This window comes from Macaca fascicularis, chromosome 4 (genome assembly GCF_037993035.2).
Source record: "Macaca fascicularis isolate 582-1 chromosome 4, T2T-MFA8v1.1".
NCBI classification, from domain to species: domain Eukaryota; kingdom Metazoa; phylum Chordata; class Mammalia; order Primates; family Cercopithecidae; genus Macaca; species Macaca fascicularis.
In genome coordinates, this window is record NC_088378.1 from 137,904,436 (window position 1) to 137,923,945 (window position 19,510).

At 53.2% G+C, this 19,510-nt stretch overlaps 1 protein-coding gene across 2 annotated transcripts; it reads left to right on the top strand.

Moving 5' to 3' along the window:
- The first annotated feature begins 887 nt into the window (after positions 1-887).
- Positions 888-18,771, top strand: LEMD2 (LEM domain nuclear envelope protein 2). 2 transcript variants are annotated; one of them, XM_005553280.5, is made up of 9 exons: positions 888-3,179; positions 3,277-3,317; positions 5,630-5,705; positions 8,904-8,980; positions 9,878-9,957; positions 11,660-11,805; positions 12,795-12,896; positions 12,978-13,080; positions 17,233-18,771. In XM_005553280.5, the coding sequence occupies exons 4-9, from the start codon at positions 8,957-8,959 to the stop codon at positions 17,381-17,383; spliced, it is 606 nt and encodes a 201-aa protein (XP_005553337.1). In that variant the 5' UTR covers positions 888-3,179; positions 3,277-3,317; positions 5,630-5,705; positions 8,904-8,956; the 3' UTR covers positions 17,384-18,771. The 2 variants fall into 2 exon arrangements, with proteins under 2 accessions (XP_005553337.1, XP_005553336.2); XM_005553279.5 differs by having other exon boundaries at positions 888-1,664.
- Positions 18,772-19,510: the final 739 nt, after the last annotated feature.

The window sequence follows — 19,510 nt, forward strand, 5'->3', positions numbered from 1 at the left end:
CCTCTTCTAATCCTCACAGCAACTCTATTGAGGTTTACTGGCAAACAAGCTAAAAATGTTAATTGAATATGATCACACATCTAATAGTTGTGAGTAGGGATTTGAAACTGAACTGAATGGCTCCAAAGCCCACATCCTAAACCACCAGTGAGGCTACAGGACCGTGTATCTCTGGAGTCTTCTCCCACCCATGTCTCCTTGTAAAAATCCCATTACACAGACACAGGCCCTCCGCAGAGAAGCCTCAACTGCCCACTCGAGCCCAAGGGCATTTTGCTCCTCTGCCTCCACTATGGAAACTGCGTCCCCTCCAGGCTGGCGCTCCTTGGGGGCCAGTGTCTGTCCTAAGGCTGGGATCACACCTACTTGGTGCTCAGTGTCGCCCAGTTAACAAGCCCGAAGTCGGGACAGGGTCTTGGAGCATGCCTGGCGTGTACTATATGGCCCAAATAAAACCAGATCACACATCAGTCCCCAAGCCCAGATAGGCAAATGATCCTGTCTCTCCATTCGGGGCAGTGGCTTCGTTCACCATTAACCAATTCATCCATTAAATCAACACTGACTTTACTGAATGCTTACCACGTGCCAGAGGCAAAGCTAGGGTTGGAGGACTCAAAAGATTAATACTGTTTGATCTAACAAACAAAGGGAAGTGGGAGAGCGGAGAGAGAGGGAAAAACAAAACAAAAAATTTAATCCCCCTTGGACCTTCCCACCATGGCGGCTCTAAGAGCCACGTCAGACCTCCTCATCATGGCCGACCCATAGGCCGAGCGCAAACCTTCCCAACATGGCGACCGACCTTCCCATCATGGCGCGGGGCCCCGCCCGCTCCGCCGCGCCTGCGGGAGGGAGCAGTTCCGGGTGTGGTGCGCGCCGGGGGCGGGCGGGGGGCGGCGTCCTGGCCATGGCCGGCCTGTCGGACCTGGAACTGCGGCGGGAGCTGCAGGCCCTGGGCTTCCAGCCAGGACCCATCACCGACACCACCCGGGATGTCTACCGCAACAAGCTGCGCCGCCTGCGGGGCGAGGCCCGGCTGCGCGACGAGGAGCGGCTGCGGGAGGAGGCCCGGCCGCGGGAGGAGGCCCAGCCGCGGGGCGAGGAGCGGTTACGGGAAGAGGCCCGGCTACGCGAGGATGCGCCGCTGCGCGCCCGGCCCGCCGCGGGCTCTCCGCGGGCGGAGCCCTGGCTCTCCCAGCCGGCCTCGGGCTCGGCCTACGCGACCCCTGGGGCCTACGGCGATATCCGACCCTCCGCGGCTTCCTGGGTAGGGAGCCGCGGCCTCGCCTATCCTGCCCGCCCGGCGCAGCTAAGGCGCCGCGCCTCGGTCCGGGGCAGCTCCGAGGAGGACGAGGACGCCCGGACGCCCGACAGGGCCACGCAGGGCCCGGGTCTCGCGGCCCGCCGCTGGTGGGCAGCGTCTCCCGCCCCGGCGCGGCTGCCTTCCGCCCTCCTCGGCCCCGACCCGCGCCCGGGCCTGCGGGCGACTCGAGCGGGCCCTGCTGGCGCGGCGCGGGCCCGGCCCGAGGTGGGGCGCCGGCTGGAGCGCTGGCTGTCTCGGCTCCTGCTCTGGGCCAGCCTGGGGCTACTGCTCGTCTTCCTGGGCATCCTCTGGGTGAAGATGGGCAAGCCCTCAGCGCCGCAGGAGGCGGAGGACAACAGTACGTCCTGGGCCGGCGCAGGGGAGGGCCCTGGGGGCGCGTGTGTCTGCCGGACGACCACCCGTTCCTGTCGGCGCCAGGCCGTGCACTTCCAGCCTTGTCGGCAGCCTCTGACTGTCTTCTCATTTCCAGGCCTGCCTTCTTCCAGCTGTTGGAAGAGAGGGCCAAGGCTCCTGCATCTGCAATAATTTCTGCCTTCACTTTCTCCTGTTCTCCTTTTCTGCCCCAGCCCTCCCTTCTAAAGTCGCCCTTTGAATCACAAGCTGTAGTCACTGCTCCCCCAACCTCTGGTTTTCTCCCTGGAGAGGAAGCCACACCCTTCTCTAACAGATTCACCCCATCCCTTTGGGTTCTTCCCGTTTGACCTCTGGCTTACTCACACACTTTGTGCCTGTTTGAAGGCACTCCAGATTTCACTGACCCACAGATAGGATCTGGTTGGGGGTCCCAGCTTTGCAGCACCAAAAAGTCCACTCTCCACTTCTTTGAACCACAGGGCCGCCGCTTTGTCAACAGGAGAATCTACCAGCCTTGCTTGCCAGACAGGTTAAACTGATAGCAACGGGAGGCATTTACGATTGCTTGTAGCACCCTCATGGAGTGTGTTGAGAGACTGTGACTCAAGGATGCTCACAGCCATCCTTCTGGCCACACTTAAGTTACATGGTTAGATATGCCAATGAGAGGTCTTCAGGGTACAGTATGTATCCGGAATAGCTGAGGATTGTGTGTTTCCTGAAAAGAAACAAAGATCATTTCACTATACATTTAGGTATAAAGGGCCACTGTAGTTCACCAACTTTTAATACTCTTTACAAAGCACAAATGTGAGTAATACTGTTCCCAGCTTCCAGCCAAGGCCACATCCTTCCATGCCTAGCAGGAACTTCCAACATACAGGAAAAAGCTAAAGTATGTCTTAGCTGGTGTGGCAGATGGATGTTTGGGAGTGTACAAGTCTGTGGGCAAGGGTATCAACAGACTTGTGTGCAGACACCCAAATGATTTCCCCACTATGAGAGCAGTTTATCAACTATGTGAATAGTTTGTCGACCTGCTAGAGAAATTAAGCAGACCTGGGAGTGTCATGGTACTATAACTACACTGGTGATGTCAAACAGTATCACACTGGTACTCACTGCTGAGATGTTTTAAGACAACAGTGCTAGAATATATGCTGGTATCTACCCGGACTTCCCCTCCCATTATGGTGTTAATCTCTGTTTAACGTATCATTGTTTTCAGTTTACAAAACTGTCCTGTATTTTGTTTTGTTTGGGCCTAACTTCCTGAGTTAAGCAGGGAAGGCCCATTTGATCCCATTTTACAGATGAGGAAACAGAGATTCAGAGTGGTTGAGTTGCCCAAGAACCTTGAGCTAATCATTTTCAGCTGGGACAAGGACCCAGCTATCTTAATTCCTAATCCAGGATTTGGATACCCTTACATTTTGCTGTCTGCATTTTAAAAGTGCCTTCCTTAGATGACATCTTTCTAATCACCACCCTTGGCTTGGTAATGCTTTACTCCCCCCGAATGTTGTGAATAGTCTCTTTGTATTCCTTTCTCAACCCACACTTAATTTCCTCTGTGTTTCTTTTCTTGGTCTCAGTGAAGTTATTGCCAGTGGACTGTGAGAGAAAAACAGATGAGGTGAGTTTGAGTTTCTCTGGCTTTTATTATTCCTCCTGAGGATATTAGCCTCCATCAGGAGGTAAACTTCCCCAGAACAAGAATAGGATCATTTTCAAGGAGTGCTTCCTGTAATGTACCAGAGTCACATTGTGTTCTGTGATGTTTGTGTCAGGCTCAATTGTGGCAGTGAAGGAATACTTGAAATAGAATTGACCTCCCAAAATCCAACCCTGGGCTTGTTATGGACGCTTTCCCATCAATGTAGTATTTTCTTCTGCCTGAGTCAATCTAGGGGGATGCAGTAGGTTGTTGAAGGACCCCTCAAGCTCCCTGGCACGGGGAGGAAGGGCTGGCATTTCTAAGCATCAGGAGGCCAAGTTCTCAATTCCACATTCTCTCTCTCTGGTGATGCAGCTGTGGCTCTGAAAATGCTGTTCTGATTTGAAACATAGGGAGTTTGTTTGGAACACATCTTAAGTAGAATTAGCCCTCTTAGTCCACATTTAGATTTGCTTTATGAAGCTCTAATATTTCCTACAAATAATATTTGGGGATGAGCAGCCCCATCCATTTATGAATCATGAAGGCAGCATTATCAAGGAGCTGGGATGCTGGTTCTGGTGACAGTCTGGAGAAGATAGGGGGCAGTAAATTTTCAGGTCATAAATTGTACCAGTCTTGTGCTGCCAGAGGGCATGACTTAGTAGTCTAATTATTAAGTGTGCAATGCCTGGCCTCCCGAGCCCTTAGTTAACATCTCTGGTAGCCCAGGGGCTGGGAAAGAAAATGACGCATGGTCCTCTGGCCACCCCTGCATTGACTGTCTTACCCATGTAAATGGGGGGACATCCTGGTGCAGATAACCACTTTTATTTCTCTTTGGCTTCTGGTGTGTCATAGTTTGGGGTGTTTTATTACATCCATTTATTGCATTCATCCACCAAATATCTTTGCTTCCCAATTGTTTTGTAAAAGCAGATTCATAGTAAGTTTAATCTGCCTTCTATCATAAAAACTGTAGTTGATGATGAGAGGAAGTGGCCCAGAAACATAGGCAGCCAGAGAGGAAACTGGAATTTGAAGACTTAAAAACAGGAAAAAATAACATTCTGTAAGACTTCTCAGTGCTATGAGTTTTGTTTGTCTTTTAATTAGAAAATGGTTCCATGGTTTCTATTTCTTGGTCCTTCACGTCTCTAAATTAATCAGACCCACAAGTGAATGGCACATTTGTTCCCTGGCCTTCTCTGATCTGGACACACTCAGGCCCCGCTTGAGTGAGCCCAGACAGGTACCCTCCAGGTCCTCGCTACAGATGTGCTCTGTGGACAGACAGCATTCAGCACCTGCCAGCGAGGGCTTCACATGCAGATATTCCTATTTGTAACCATTCAGATCTTCATCAGAGCATCAGAAAGCAGGGGCTGGGCCATCTCAGTGTAGGCTTTTTGGAGCTGAGATTTCATGGGGCACCCTTCGCCTTTCTGGAGGGTGGACACAGGAACAAGCAGGTGGGGACGTGTTTCTTGGCTTTGGTGAGGCTCCTGCTGAAAGTCTTATTCTTTGCATAGCTCCAGGCTCACGGAGATCGCAGACGGGCATTTGAATTTCAGATTCGTGTTCTTTCCCTTTTCGGCCGTTGAAGACAGTGACACTTTGTGTTTTTCTTTCTGCCTTTGTGCTGCCGAAAACGTGGGGACAGGCTGGGAGTGGGTGTGTTGTCTTAATCAGGCCGTCTCGTTGTCTGGTACCGTCTGTCCTCCTGTTTCCTTTAGGTGGTAGCAGCCTCTGCTGAGTGGTTTGTGTGAGTTCGCATGGAATCCTACCACAATCCTTACTCAGATGAGGGCCCTGAGATTCCACCTAAAGGGAGACGATGTGGCAGCTGCTGACATTCTGCCCTGTCTGCAAGCTCTCCCAGCTCTTCCTGCTCTCCCAGCTCAGCAAGCTCCGACAGCAGTTGCTCTTCCGTCTGAGGAAGCTGCGTGACTGCATCATCCCCCGACCACGTCGCCTCTGCTCAGCCCTCTTACTGGCTGTCATTCCAAGGGAAAGGCAGGAGCCAGGAGCCTCCAGTGCAGCCCCTTGGTTACAGTGTCTGCTTTCAGCTCTGCCTCTGCTTCTCCAGGGTCTTTCTCAGGCAGTTAGCCCAATATTTATCAAATCTCTCCCTGGGCCCAGCACTTGGCAGAATTTGTTTCTATTTTGTAAAAGTATGAGATGTTCCTTGCTGCTTAGTATTTGACAGTGTGGCTGGAGAGGTAAAGATGGACAGACAGACCTCTCCCACCCACCCCTCCTTGCTGACCACTTGTCCCGTGCCTTTCCAGTTCTGTCAGGCCAAGCAGAAGGCAGCCTTGCTGGAGCTGCTGCATGAACTCTACAACTTCCTGGCCATCCAAGCTGGTGAGTAAGTCACATAAGTCCTGAGATGCCTCTTGTGAGAGCTATGGGCGGCTGACCCGGTTCATCAGGCTGGTTAGTTACACTGCGGCTGGCAGGCGAGACCCTCCCTGGTTGTCTCCCAGAAGGCATATTCAGAAGCCAAGTCTCACCTTCTCGCCTCCCCACTCAGGCACATCTTTTATAAGCCTTGTGTTTGAACAAAACACATTTGATTCTTGCTCCTCTTTAAGGGAGGTCCTGGCCTGTGCACAGGCCTTCCTGCAGCTGTTCTCCCTTCTTGGGGATGCCCAGTACCTAATGCTTTGGGGGTCCGTGTTGGCATGGGAAGGGGCCAGGCCCCAGGTGTTGTCAGAATCTACGTCCTCCCCGCAGAGGGACCCTCTGAACCAGATGGTTCGCTGGGCCAGGGAGAGGCCTCTTGCCTGTGCAAGTAGCAGACAGTCTGTGTGGTGGGCCCTGGTGTCACATCTGGTCCTGATCACCATCTGGCTGTCGGACCTCGGACAAAGTCCCTGATTCTCAGTCTTCATCTCCCTGTCCGACCAAGGGCTCCTGGGTCCATCTGTTCTCTACGAATGAGAGTCAAGTGCTGTCCTCTAAAAGAGGGCATTCTCAGCACCTCTGTGAAATGCCCCTGAAAAAATGCATCCAGAAGATGCATCCCCTACTGTTTTATTTGGTGAAGTTATTCCTTGAGGCCAGAGATATCACCTGCGTTATTATGTCCTCCCTGATGCCTGGCATCCAGGAAGCTCTCAAAATCACTTGCACCTGACATAGGTGAATATCAGCATATGTGCCTTGTGTTAAATATGCTGGACACAAGAACCAGACAGAGCAGTTGTAACTTAAGGGATATTCAAGAGGCGCCTCTTACCTGTGGGGTCAGAGGACAGATCTTAGGATTGTGAGGTCAACCCTTGTCTAAGGTTTCACTGGGAAATTGGGGTCAGGTGGACTTCTCCTGGGCCCTCAGTCCTCAGGGTCAATCTCATGAGCATCAGCTCTTCTGCCTCCTTCCTCTTGAAAGTGAGAGATTGAGATGGCAGGGGAGGTATCCATGAGCACTTGGAGGAGAAACAGGTACTGGGGCTCCTGCTCACAGCATCATAGGAATTCCTCTGTATGGCCCAGGTGCTTGGGATGTCAATTCTGACCAAAGAGGGTGTTCCAAACCTTTGTGTCTCAATTGTGGTCCAAGGACCCATAGCATCCGCATCACGTGGGAGCTCACTAGAAATTCAGAATCTCAGGTCTCATGCCAAACCCAGTGAATCAGAGTCTGTATCTTAAGATCCCCAGGGGATTTGAGTGCACCCTGAAGTTGAGAAGCTCTGCTCGAAATTGTGTCCTAGTAGATATTTCTCCTCCATCCCACCCTCCATATGTGATCCTGCCTTATGCCCTCAAGGGTCCTGGCATCTGTTGCCCTCTGACAAGCCTGGGGGGCCGCCTTGAAGGTACATATCTCACTGAGACAGGAGTGTGCCTCACAGAGGCTCCTTAGTAGTCCTCAACCCCTCCCCGCCTCTCCTGTTAGGGATCCGCTGTGGGCTGGGCACTGTGCAGGGCCTTGCAATGAAATGACTCAGCTCCAGGTCCTGCCTGCAGGGTGGTTGGGGTCTACTAGAAGAGACAGGCCACCTACCTCCCTGACCACTGGGTGATACAAAATGTGATTAGACAAGAACCAAGAGGTCAGAAGTTCTGGGAGGCACAATGCCTTTTAGCTGGAGCAGTCAGGAGAGCGTCACAGGGGAGATGGCATCTGTGCCAGGCCCTGAAGCCCAGATAAGACTGGTTATGCGTATGTGGGGAAGGACAAGGCAAAGCGGTAGGAAGTTCTATCTCGGGTGGGAAGCAGCACCTTCATGGAGGAAGGGGAAGATGAGAGAGTGAAGTCTGGAAGTGTTGGTTAGGCCCCACCATAGATGGCCTTGGATGCCAGGCCACCAGAGCTCAATCTGGCAGGCAGTGAGGGCCAGAGAGGCTTTGAGCATGGGAGTATCGTGCTGAGAGCCAGGTGCCAGGAAGACGAATGCGGCAGCAGCTTGAGTAGTGCAGTGTCATTTAAGCAGAATCATTTTCAAGCATTATTGACAAAACAACTGAATTGGAAAGGGGAGAGGAGGAACTGAATCAGGAGGCCATTTACGTGGTCCAGGCAGGCCTGGCAAGGGCAGGAAGAGTCCTGGTGGGAACGGGAGGATGCTAGAAGCCACCTGTATCTCAGGGGACCCCTTGGGTCAAGATCAACTTTGAAGTAGGAGGATTTGGCTGTGTTTGGGGAGGGGGACAGGCTTCAGTTCAGTTTCAACATTTTAAAATATGACCTTCAGCTTCTCCCTTCCCCAGCATGCAGAAACACAGACACTGGCCACCCGAAGTCCGCCAGGCTGTGCTGGGTCAGGGCAGTCAGGCCATGCACACATGTTAAATAGCGTGTGCGTGCCTGGCCCTGGACCCTCCCTGCTCTCAGGGAGTCAGGCAAACCACAGCATAGGAATAAGGACCAAGGCCTGTGGCAGGTCACTAAATGTGGGGCCATTTCATCAAATGAAAGGCCCCTAGGGGCTGAGGGCTTCCTGGAGGAGATGGCCCCTGGGCTGGACCCGGGAGGTTGGGCAGGACTAAGCGGGAGGCTGCCAGCTCTATCCTATGGGAGCAGACCTCCAAAGCCACTCGGGAGAGCTGCCCCTTGGTGTGCCGTGCTGAGGCCCCACTGCCCAGCACGCAGACATCCTCTTCCTCCAAGGGGCCCCTCAAGACAATAGACCTGGCATTCCCGGTCGCCTGCCTGTGTCATGAGTCAGAATCCCCGTGGTGCCCATGGCCTCCCTGCCTGCCTTTTTTCTCAGGCTGTGTTTATTTATAGTGCCATTCTGGTACCTTCCGAAGCTATCTGTCTGATCCTTTTAGGGATCAATTGCAAAGAGACCTTGGTATTGGGCAGCTTTTTAGTCATTTAATGCAAATCGCCACACTGCTTTGCAGGTCAGGTTTTAATGATCTGGAATCGATCCAAGCTAAGTGGCTTTTGATCTTGCTGCAGAGTGAAGATGCCCCACAGAAGCCAGGAGCTGCTGGGCCACATGCTCCTTATTAGAGCTGATGGCTTGATTCTTGCTACATGTTTTAGTCTGTTTCAGAGTGATTTTTCCTCTTTGTGTTTGAGTGTGTGGTTTTTTTTTCTCCTAGGTAATTTTGAGTGTGGAAATCCAGAGAATCTGAAAAGCAAATGCATTCCTGTTATGGAAGCCCAGGAATATATAGCGGTAAGTAGGCTTCGGTGCTTATCCACTCCTGGGAGGGCCTGGTGCTTTCCTATTGGTCTTTCAAGCCCTGTTGGGGTTTTTGTTTTTGTTTTTTTGTTTGCTTTGTGGCTTTTGTACTAGGCTACCTTAAGTTAAGGTTTGGTTTATGGCTTTTTGTGCTAGGCTTCCTTAAGTTAAGACACCCATGGTAGTGACTGCCCCAGAGCCAGGCCATGTGTAGTGGGGCGGCTCTCCTGACCTGCTGCACTGTAGGTGTGCCTGTTACCTGCTTCTCCCTTGGTTCACTTTGGTCCTCTTGCCTTCAGCTTTCAGGAGAAACATGCTGTCCCTTCTCTCCCTTATGATTACCATTCATACTGCCAGGGGGCCGTTTGATTTCCTGTGTGGCCTCAGGATGGTAGATATAGAACTATGGAGCTGGCATTCCAGGTCGCCTGCCTGTCCAGTAACTTAGGGGTCATCTGGTTCCATTTGCATTTCACAGATGAAGAAACAGGCCTGGAGAGGATCAGGGACTTGCCTGAGGCCAGACCACTTGCACCGGCCACTGGGCTCACCCACTGCCAGCCCCAACCCTGTTATTCGCTTTACCCCAAGATGAGCTGCCAGCTCTCTGGCCTGATGCTTCCGTCCTCAAGAGAATCATATTCTTTTGGCCGCCTCAGACCCACATTGTTTTCCTGCTTGTGCTTCCGCATCACCTCCTTTGGTTATAGCTTCTTCCTTGGCTTTCATCAACCCCAAATTTCCTTCCTGCCAGTTTGCTGTGCTTTTAGCAGAGTGGGGTTTTGGGCCTGTGGAGGACACGGGAGAGGGCTTCCTTAATCCAGCGGCAGAATGTTGTTCCAGCTGCTCCACCTAGACGCAGAACTAATCTTCTCCCGCACCCTCCCACAGAATGTGACCAGCAGCTCCTCCGCCAAGTTTGAAGCCGCACTGACCTGGATACTGAGCAGTAACAAGGACGTGGGCATCTGGTGAGTGTGGGCAGGGTGGCGACGCAGCATGGGTGCCTGCAGCCACTGTCTTCACTCATCACTAACACCCGTGCTCCGACAGAGCTGTCTCAGGTCTGAAGCTGGAGGCTGGGTCTCCCAGCTGAGTCATGTGGGCTAGGATGGAAGTGGGGCAACAGAAGCAAGAACCATTTGGAATGCAGTGTAAGGAGCAGCTTCAAGATGAGACATAAAATCCAGGTGTTAGGATGTTAGCCTGGTGTTACAGCTAAATCCTGCCTCAAGTAACTTAGTCTGTGCCTTTCTCATTCATCAACGCCACATGGTTTGTTGGGGAAGGCATTTTTCTGCACTTTCTCTCCTCGGAAGCTAGTTTTTATTTGTAGATGAAATTATTCTTTCTATATGTTGGTTTTACTCACTATGGAAATCGCATAAGGAAATACTGGATTTTATTCTGACCAGGCAGTTTCTGCCTCATTTTAATCACTGGTGAGCGCTGTTAGGAAAGATGGCAAACCCTTTCTTGAGGCTGAAAGGCTGTATCTGGCGGCTCAGCCCAAGGGGAGGGGCGTGTCAGCCAACAGCCAGGCAGCCTCAGAGACCTGTCCCTTGCTGGAAGAGCAGCATTACCTACCCCCTTCCCACTCTCGGTGTTTGTGGGGGTTTCTATTCAGGTTATAGCTCTTGATATTAGAACATCCTCTAGAGTTTTGTTCTCTTCCTCTCTAATCCACCCAAATTACTAATTCCATCAGCACTGCATCCAGCAGAAGCCCCTCGGGCAGCTCAACCTCAAGCTGGATAACTGGATGCATGGCACGATTAAAATTCGTTGGCTTAAATTAAAAAAAAAAAAAAAAAAAAAAAAGGGCTGCCCCGAGTAGCTGAGCAATTTTCCTGTGTTAGAAGAGGCGGAGGAGAATACGGATTTTATCCTCAGCAGCAGCGCTCACTGAAGCTGCTAACAAAGAATGATGACACTCGCCTTTTCATGTTGGGGAAGGCAGCCTGGAGGGTGGCAGAGCTGCTCACGATGACCATGTTGAAAGTGGGTCCTGAGAAATCAGGACACTTGGGATGACAGCCATTCCAGCGTGCAGCCTCAAGAGCATGATATTCTCGCCCTGGGTCACCTAGCTGGAAGAAGGCTCTGGTGTCCACAGCTCTGCAGGTCCTGACACCTCCTGGCCAGAGACCACGGTGGAGGCGCTGTGGCTGGGGTCTGGCCTTGGAGAGCCTGGTGGTTTTCGTTCCCCATGAGCCTCACGGATGCCCCATGATCTTTAGCTTAAATAGCTTATGTGCCTCCTCACCACGGAGGAAAAGCGCAACCTCCCAGATTCTGTCTTTCAGTCCTTGCCATGCAATTGCAAAGCTAGTGATTCAGTAAACATTTCCATTTCTCTGTGCTGGGAGGTGGGAATCCAATTTACAGTTTAATCTCCTGCACGCTGAGAGAGGCTGTCAAAGACCTGACAGAGGGGGACGTCGCTTTAGTGGTAGGGGTTCAAGCCTGCTGCCGTCTTTAAAGCTTTATTCATTCTAAGTAGCCAATGTGGGAAATTTCTGGAAAGAGTACAGCCAGGATACCAAGCCCATTCTATAAGCAAGTAGAGGCCTTGCATCCCTCCTTCCTTCGCTTCCTCCTGTTTGAAGCGGGGTTTGTGCTGCCTCTCCTTGGAACTTTCCAACATGTTTAGAGCCCTGTGTCCTGTTTCAGGTTGAAAGGAGAAGACCAATCTGAACTGGTGACGACCGTGGACAAGGTGGTCTGCCTGGAATCTGCCCGCCCCCGCATGGGCGTTGGCTGCCGCCTGAGCCGGGCCCTGCTCACTGCTGTCACCAACGTGCTCATCTTCTTCTGGTGTAAGTCCTCGGCCGCCTTCCCTCCCCTTCTGTGCAGTCAAGCGCACTCCTAGGCATGAATGATGAGCTATAGAAATTCCAGGCCCGGAGGGTTCATTTCTGTCTAGTGAACCTGAGGTCTGTCTCATAAAACAGAGGAGATGAACAAGTCAGCCTCTGCCCTGGGTTGTCTTTACCTTTGGAGATTGGTGGCAGGAACGTGAGGATAACTAGAAAATGTCCTTGATTCAGGGCAGATTTCCTAAGCGAGAGCCTGGCCTGAGCAGGAGCTGGGCCCCACCCCTTCTGGGCTCTGCAGGGATCCCAGTGTGGACCAGCTTCGAACAGGAGGCACAGTAGGGGCTTGGCCTAATTTTACTCCCTGAAAAATGTAAACATCTCCTGGAGAGCTGCAGATACCTGATGAAAGCAAGAAGGACTCAGGGTGCTGCGCTGAAAGGAGGGCACCAGTCTTACCTCCTGACATCAGGGGCCGCCTTTGAGCAAAGACCTCAGGGCGTCTCTGAAGGCGAAAGGCCAAGTCACAGAAACCACAGCTCTCCAGAGACAGTCGGAGCTACAAATCACAGACCGCCTCAGTGTGCACACAGCTCCCTCCCCCACGCCATCAGGCACAGAAATCATTATCGGCAGCAGCATCTCGGAATACAAAGGGCTCCGGCATGTATATATGTATGAAACACCGTGTTCTGGTTCACAAGGGAGGAGATGAAAGCCCCAGAACGAGGTTGGGAGGAGCCGAGATCTGGACAGCTGGGGATGCCGCTGTGGTGACAGCTGGTGGGAGGAAGATGATCACTTAATAGTCTGTCCTCCCTCTGCATTTCTATATCTTTTGTTTCTCACATGCTGGTCCTGAGCCTGACATGTAGTAGGTACCCAAACCCATGTGGCAGATCCCCCACAACCTCCATCACAGCATCTTGTCCATGGTGAGACCCACTGCCAAAGGAAGTGTGAGGGATTAACAGTGTTTTGTTCCCTCACAGGCTTGGCTTTTTTGTGGGGGCTCCTAATTCTCCTAAAATATCGGTGGCGAAAGTTAGAAGAGGAAGAACAGGCCATGTATGAGATGGTGAAGAAGATTATAGGTGCGTGGCCCCCTGGTGAAAAAAGGGTTGCCGACACCAGCCAGAAGGTCCTTGCCCTAAACGGTGTGCTCTCTCCTGCAGACGTGGTCCAGGACCATTACGTGGACTGGGAGCAGGACATGGAGCGCTATCCATATGTAGGCATCTTGCACGTGCGCGACAGCTTGATCCCTCCACAGAGCCGGTGAGTTCCTGGCCGGGGCGCTGGGTGTGGGGTGAGGCGGGGTCCAACCCCACTGAGCTCCACAGAAGGAAGCCCGGAGCCTTGCATCCGATGTCAGCCGAGGGCAGTGCAGACCCCAGGGCCAAGAGTGGTGCTGCTCCCCATCCTGGTGCTCCCCAGCATGCTCGGCTCTTTATAGCAGGATAAGCTAGAGAAGACGTATGAAAGCACGGTCCCACACCTCTGTAGAGAGAACGCTGGCAGTGGTGATACCAGTTGGGAGACTTTGGGCTCCAAGTAACAGCAGCCCCCTCCCCCAGGGCACAGGTAGTGAAGGAGCTCCTCCGTCTCTGTAAGTGGAAAGTTCAGAGCTGCATGGGCTCCAGGCACAGAGCAGTCAGGTCTCCAGTTCCATTGCTCTTGTGATTCTTGTGGTCCCACACTCCTCCACAGATGTTATCAGCAGACTGGGATCCCCCATGGTTGCAGATAGTGGCCAACAGCAGCTGGGACACTGTCCGCCTTGTCACAGAGCAGGGAAAGTGGGCCTCCTACTACTCTCAGAAGCAAGAGAACATGTTCCCAGTCGCCCCCAGTGACACACTCCTGGAGGCTCTATTGACCAGAATCTGTTATGTGTCTGTTTATGAATCAGTCACTGGCAAGGAGAAGGAGATTGTTTTTCAAACTTTCTAAACCATGACCTGCAGTCAAAAACACCTGTTACCTGCAACATCATGGTCCAGTTCCCACACACCCATGTGGACACTCATGCATGTACACGTAACTGAAAGCCAAGTTTCACAGCATGAATGGGGTCAGCTCCCAGGGCACAGAGCTTCATGGGAAGGGGTGGCAGGGCCACTGTCATGTGCAGCTGCAGGAGCCTTCCACATGGGCTGTGACTGCTAGAGTTGTATACTGGAGTCCTGACAAAACCGGGCTGGGAGAGGGCAGAGTCCCAGGAGACAGCCAGCAGGACCCCCGCGTGTTGGCTCTGGTTGTGGTCCCTCCCCAGCAGACTCTTGCTGTGGTTTCTGGCCAGATGCTATCATCTGCTGCTGGGTGTTGCTGAGAGCTCACCCTTGCTGAGTGCTCGCTGGGAGCGGGGCACCGCTCAGAGCTCTCCACAGGTGCAAACTCACTCACTTGGTCCTCACCATGGCTCACACACACCACAGAAGTGGCCCCATTTTACATATAAGGAAACTGTGCTCAGGAGTGCCATGGCTAGTGGCATTTCTGTGCTCCCACCACCAGGCTCTACTGTCGGCATCATCCCTATCTGCAACCCAAGAGGAATCAGAAAAATAGAGCCTTTAGCAGTCCACTTTAAGTCAGGCACACTGGCTCACACCTGTAATCCCAGCACTTTGGGAGGCCAAAGTGGGAGGACTGCTTGAGCCCCGGAGTTCAAGACCAGCCTGGACAACATAGCGAAACCCCATCTCTACAAAAAATACACAATTAGTGGAGCATGGTGACACATGCCTGTAGTCCCAGCTACTCAGGAGCCTGAGGCAGGAGGATCACTTGAGCCCAGGAGGTCAAGGCGACAGTGAGCTATAACTATGCCCTGCACATCAGCCTGGACAACAGGCCAAGACCTTGTCTCTTATAAAAAAAGGTCCATCTTAAACATGAAGATGCTTGGTGCCTGTCATGCTCACCCCAACCCTGGAAAGGTGGCAGGCAGGAAGTTTAGGGTGAGCAGACTCAGCAGCATAGGCTGTGCTTGCTCTGAGAAGCGCTTGCTGTTGGTTTCAGCGTGAGGCCCTCTACCTCCCAGGGAAGGCCACTTGGGGTACTTTAACTCCCACCTAATTCCTGGCCCTGAGCATCTCAGTCAACCTGTACCACAGTTTTCTTTATCCTTAAATGCAAGTGATCCCGCTGCCTTGCACAGGGCTGTGATGAAGAGACTGTCATTCATTCATTCATTCATTCACTTCCTCCACAAATGTTTATTGAGCACCTACTACATGCCAGATACTCTACTGGGTCACCGGGAGACAGCAGAAAGTGGAAGAAACAAAAATCCCTGCCCAGCTGGAGAATTTGTTCTCAGGAAGGAGACAGATGACAAGATGCATAAGGAAAAGATGTGATATTAGGTAGTGACAAGCCCTAAGGGAAGGGGGGTTGGTATCAGTGTGGTGTCCTCAAGGTTCATTAAGTCAGTGCCTAGTAGCCTGGCACGGTGGCTCATGCCTGTAATCCCAGTACTTTGGGAGGCTGAGGCGCGTGGGCCACCTGAGGTCAGGAGTTCGAGACCAGCCTGGGCAACATAGTGAAAACCCGTCTTTACTAAAAATACAAAAATTAGCCAGGTATGGTGGCATGCGCCTGTAATCCCAGCTACTCAAGAGGCCGAGGCATGAGAATCGCTTGAACCCAAGAGGTGGAGGTTGCAGTGAGCCGAGATCATGCCATTGCACTCCGGCCTGGGCGACAGAGCGAGACCCTGTCTTAAAAAAAAAAAAAAAAAAAAGGAGACCAAGGTGGGGGCAGATCACAAGGTCAGGAGTTTGAGACCAGCCTGGCCAATATGGTGAAACCCCATCTCTACTAAAAATATAAAAATTAGCCGGACATGGTGGCGGGCACTTGTAGTCCCAGCTACTTGGGAGGCTGAGTCAGGAGAATCACTTGAACCTGGGAGACGGAGGTTGCAGTGAGCCGAGATTGCATCACTGTACTCCAGCCTGGTGACAGAGTGAGACTCTGTCTCAAAAAAAAAAAAAGTCAGTACCTAGCACGTGGGCATCATCCAAGGGTAGCCATTATGCCTTGGGCTTAGATGATATTCCACATACACGTTCACTTAAATGAGATCATGAGACGGCATTGCAGCTTGCCTGCAGCCAGAGCTACCACCCAACCCGTCGTGCATTAGCAAAGACACCCAGAGCTGCTGCCACTCAGGTAGCCAGCCCTCAGGGTCAGATCCCCGTGAACCCCAGATGCCCGTGCCATTTGCTCTCTTGACTCACCTCCCAAGCCACCCAGTCAGTCCAGGCCAAGCGCCCTATGTCAAGGAGACATTGGCTAGCCAGTCAAGTCTGCCCTGTAGATGAGGGCCTGCTTGGGAAAGACTGAGGGAGATGGGAAGAGCTGGTTCCGTGGGAAAAGCGGGGAGCTGATTGGAGCAACTGACCTGGGAAGGAGGGACTGGAGTGAGGCACTGCCCACTCAGCACTGGCCACTTCCTGCTCAGGGAGCCAGCACCTCGGAGCTCAGTCCCCAGGGAATGTGTGGCCTTGGCCAGACCACCAAGTGTGGGCTGCTGAATAGGCCCATGGGGTTTGGTTGGTGGCAGGTCCTGACCCCTGGGGAAGCCCTAGCCCCCTCCCTGCCTCATGGCTCACTGGCCACCTCCGTTTGTCCTCCCCTTCTGCTCCCATGCATACACACTCAAATTCACTGTCTCTCCACATGTGGGATCATGGGGAGGTGGTCTGCAATGATGAGAAAAGGCCAGGTGCTGTGCAATACCAGGGTTCACAAAGGAAAAAGATCAAAGTGACCCTCCCCATGGCTTTGGAACCTTCTTGTCCAGTCTGGAAGGGGCAAAGAATACATGAGGGGGAGGCTGTCCAGGGGGGTACAAGGCCCTAGAGACCCAGTAAAGAAGGGACTCTGGCCACTGAAGGGGCCCTCCCTTGTGGATCTGGTTCCCTAGAGCAGCTCCAGCTTCTTGGCCTCCCCGATCTGATGCTTAGCTCATCCCATCCCCCAGAGTGCTGTGGAGCTTAGATGAAACAGCCCAGTGCTCACTCTTTAATGAGCCCACCCGGAGCAGCATCAAGATGCAGTCGGCGGGGGTACTGGAACTGGCTTGGCGGGGGCTGCTGCAGGCAACAGGTCCCAGCAAGAGTCAGCTAGCCTAGCACAGCCCTGCACACCTAGAGACCTGGGGGTGCTCCAAACACCTCGGCCCTTTAGCTCCCTTTGATTGAATGTGTTTGGATCAGTAAAGGTGGAGGAATCATTTCTCCATGGCCCAAGACGTTTTTCTCCTCTGCAGTTGTCATGTTAGTACCTGCAAAAGCTTTTCCTCCCCTGTGTAAAGTCCATGCTGGAGCTTGGAAATGTGTCCCCTTTGTAGGAAGGGCATCCACAGGCTGGCTCACCTCAGCAGTGTCAGGCAGAGCCCCATCCCTCTCATTGCAGGAGACGCATGAAGCGTGTCTGGGACCGAGCTGTGGAGTTCCTGGCCTCCAACGAATCCCGGATCCAGACGGAGTCCCACCGCGTGGCGGGAGAGGACATGCTGGTGTGGAGATGGACTAAGCCCTCTTCCTTCTCCGACTCAGAGCGATAAGCCCCAGGCAGGGACTTGTTCCCGGTCAGCCTGTCCCAGGACAGCCCACTCCAGGGGCACGAGAGGGTCACCAGGCCTGCTGGTGCTGAATTCACACTTGCCTTGACTTTCAGCCTTGTCCTGACACGATTCCAAAGGTCTGCCAGACTCTTCAGAGCAGCTCGGCTCGCAGGAAAATGTGGGCTTCCTTTAAAGGGAGGGGGAGAAGCCAGGGTGACGACCCAGACTCTGCCCTGTTTTGCTGGCAGAAACGGGAAGAAGGGTTTAGTTTTCATGAATAGAAAACAAGAGCAGCAGCTGTCAGGCCCGGCAGACAAGCATGGGGCCGGTGGGCTGGGGCGTGGCCACGCCTGGGAGGTGGGGCAGGGATGGTGTTTTGGGTGGTGGGATGGGGGGCAGCTTGGTCCATGTGCCTTCAGGGGGGTGTTACCTGGGAGCTCAAGCGTGAAGGAAGAAAGCCTGTGCTCTGGCTGGCTGGGCCTCTTTATCCTGAAGGGGGAAGGTGCTAGAAATTAGAACAAGTGACTGCAGGGGGACCGTCTAGAAACCAGGCCCTGACACGGGCCATCACGTCAGGAGGAGTGCGCAGCCGGTACAGCCTCCTGGGAGGATCCCGAAGTAAGGACGGGCTGAGAGCAGAGAGGACGGTTGGGCAGCCCCAGGGTGGGCCTGCCTCAGTGTTGCTTCTCACAGAAGCTGCGACTCTAGACCAGGCCTGCAGCCAGAACGCCGATTCCGGGAGCTTGGGAGCCCTGTGTCAGGGCCGAGAGCCTCGCACTTGCTGTGTGCGAAGATCGCCTTGCTTTACTGTGACCACAGCCCCCACCCGGGGCTGTTTAACCAGAACTTCAGCGCAGCCGGCGTTTCTGTTACCCCGGCCGCGGCTCCTGGCGGCGGGAGAGACGCGGTGGCCGCAGGCTGCCCCCTGCCGGTCACACGGGAGCAGCGTCCGCGCCGCCGCCCGCCGGCTCTCCCGCCAGCAACTCAGCCCAGCTCCCTGGGAGGCAGGCTACAGAAACACCCCGACGGGGGGCCTTAAGTTCGAGAAGCCTCTCCAGCGAGTCTTATCCCGGTGTGTCCTCATCTGCAGCAGGCAGGAGAGGGGGAGCAAACAGGAGATGCCACAGCTGCCTCCAGAAACATTAACCACCTCTCTCTGGTCTTATTGGTATTTTTTGTTTCCTTAATAAAGCTCCAGTCTCCCTCATTTGAGCAATACTCTCATTTCCTCTGATGTCTGGATGATCGGCAGGGCAGGAATCTGAGCGCTGGCCCCGTAGTGAGGCCATGTTCTCATAATCAGGCTCCAGCCAGAAAAATAAGAAACACTGCAACAGGCTTCAGTATCAGGGCTGAAACTGCTGGATGAATAAACTATTTATTAAAAATGGATGTTTCTTGCCCATGGTTCTTTCCCTTCCCCCCAAAGCTATGTCTAAGGAATGGCAATGTGTGGACTTCTTAAGCACCAGCTCTGGGAGGTGGCTGGAAGGGAAGGTGGGAGAGACAATAGGACATGGGCTCTGCAGTTCCTCCCAGACCTCTGGCCTCTGCCACCAGTGACCAGTTATCGAGTAAGCTGCATAACTCTCACAGCCTCAGTTTACACATTTGTAACATGGTGTGATGACCCTGTCTTCCAGAGTGGCTATGAGGATTGCAACATGCTGCTTGGTCCCAGTGGGTGGCCAGAAGTGGGGGTCAATGGGGCCTTTTTCCTTTGGCTGCATTTCTGCCTCCCCTCAAGACCCAGAGGTTCCTCTCCGTGCTCAGCACCAGCCCCGGGAGGAGGAGGAAGAAAACAGGGTGAGGTTGGATGGGGCTTCCCAGCAGCTGGTAGCGTCCATCATGAGTCCGACTTGTCTCCTGAGGCCCAACCATAGGAAAGACCACTCATTGCCCACCCATGTGGTCTGGCAGGTACATGGGGGTTCCTTTGCCAGGGCTGCTGAGCGTGCTTCTGGATCCCACTGCTGTCCTTCCTTTTGCAGAGGCCCCAAGGTCACCCCAAGAAGAAGGCAGCCAGTCCTGCCGTGCCCCATGGGGCTTGCAGGCTGTTGTGGTCACCTTTCCTGTTCACGGTGAGCACCAGCCTGTTATCCTCGTCACTAAAACAGTTGGGTCCAT

Bases quoted from the DNA above. Each gene is read 5' to 3' on its own strand.
- LEMD2 (XM_005553279.5), top strand. From the start codon at position 911: ATGGCCGGCCTGTCGGACCTGGAACTGCGGCGGGAGCTGCAGGCCCTG. The intron at 8,981-9,877 runs GTAAGTAGGCTT...ACCCTCCCACAG, and splicing joins AAGCCCAGGAATATATAGCG to AATGTGACCAGCAGCTCCTC. The intron at 11,806-12,794 runs GTAAGTCCTCGG...GTTCCCTCACAG, and splicing joins CGTGCTCATCTTCTTCTGGT to GCTTGGCTTTTTTGTGGGGG.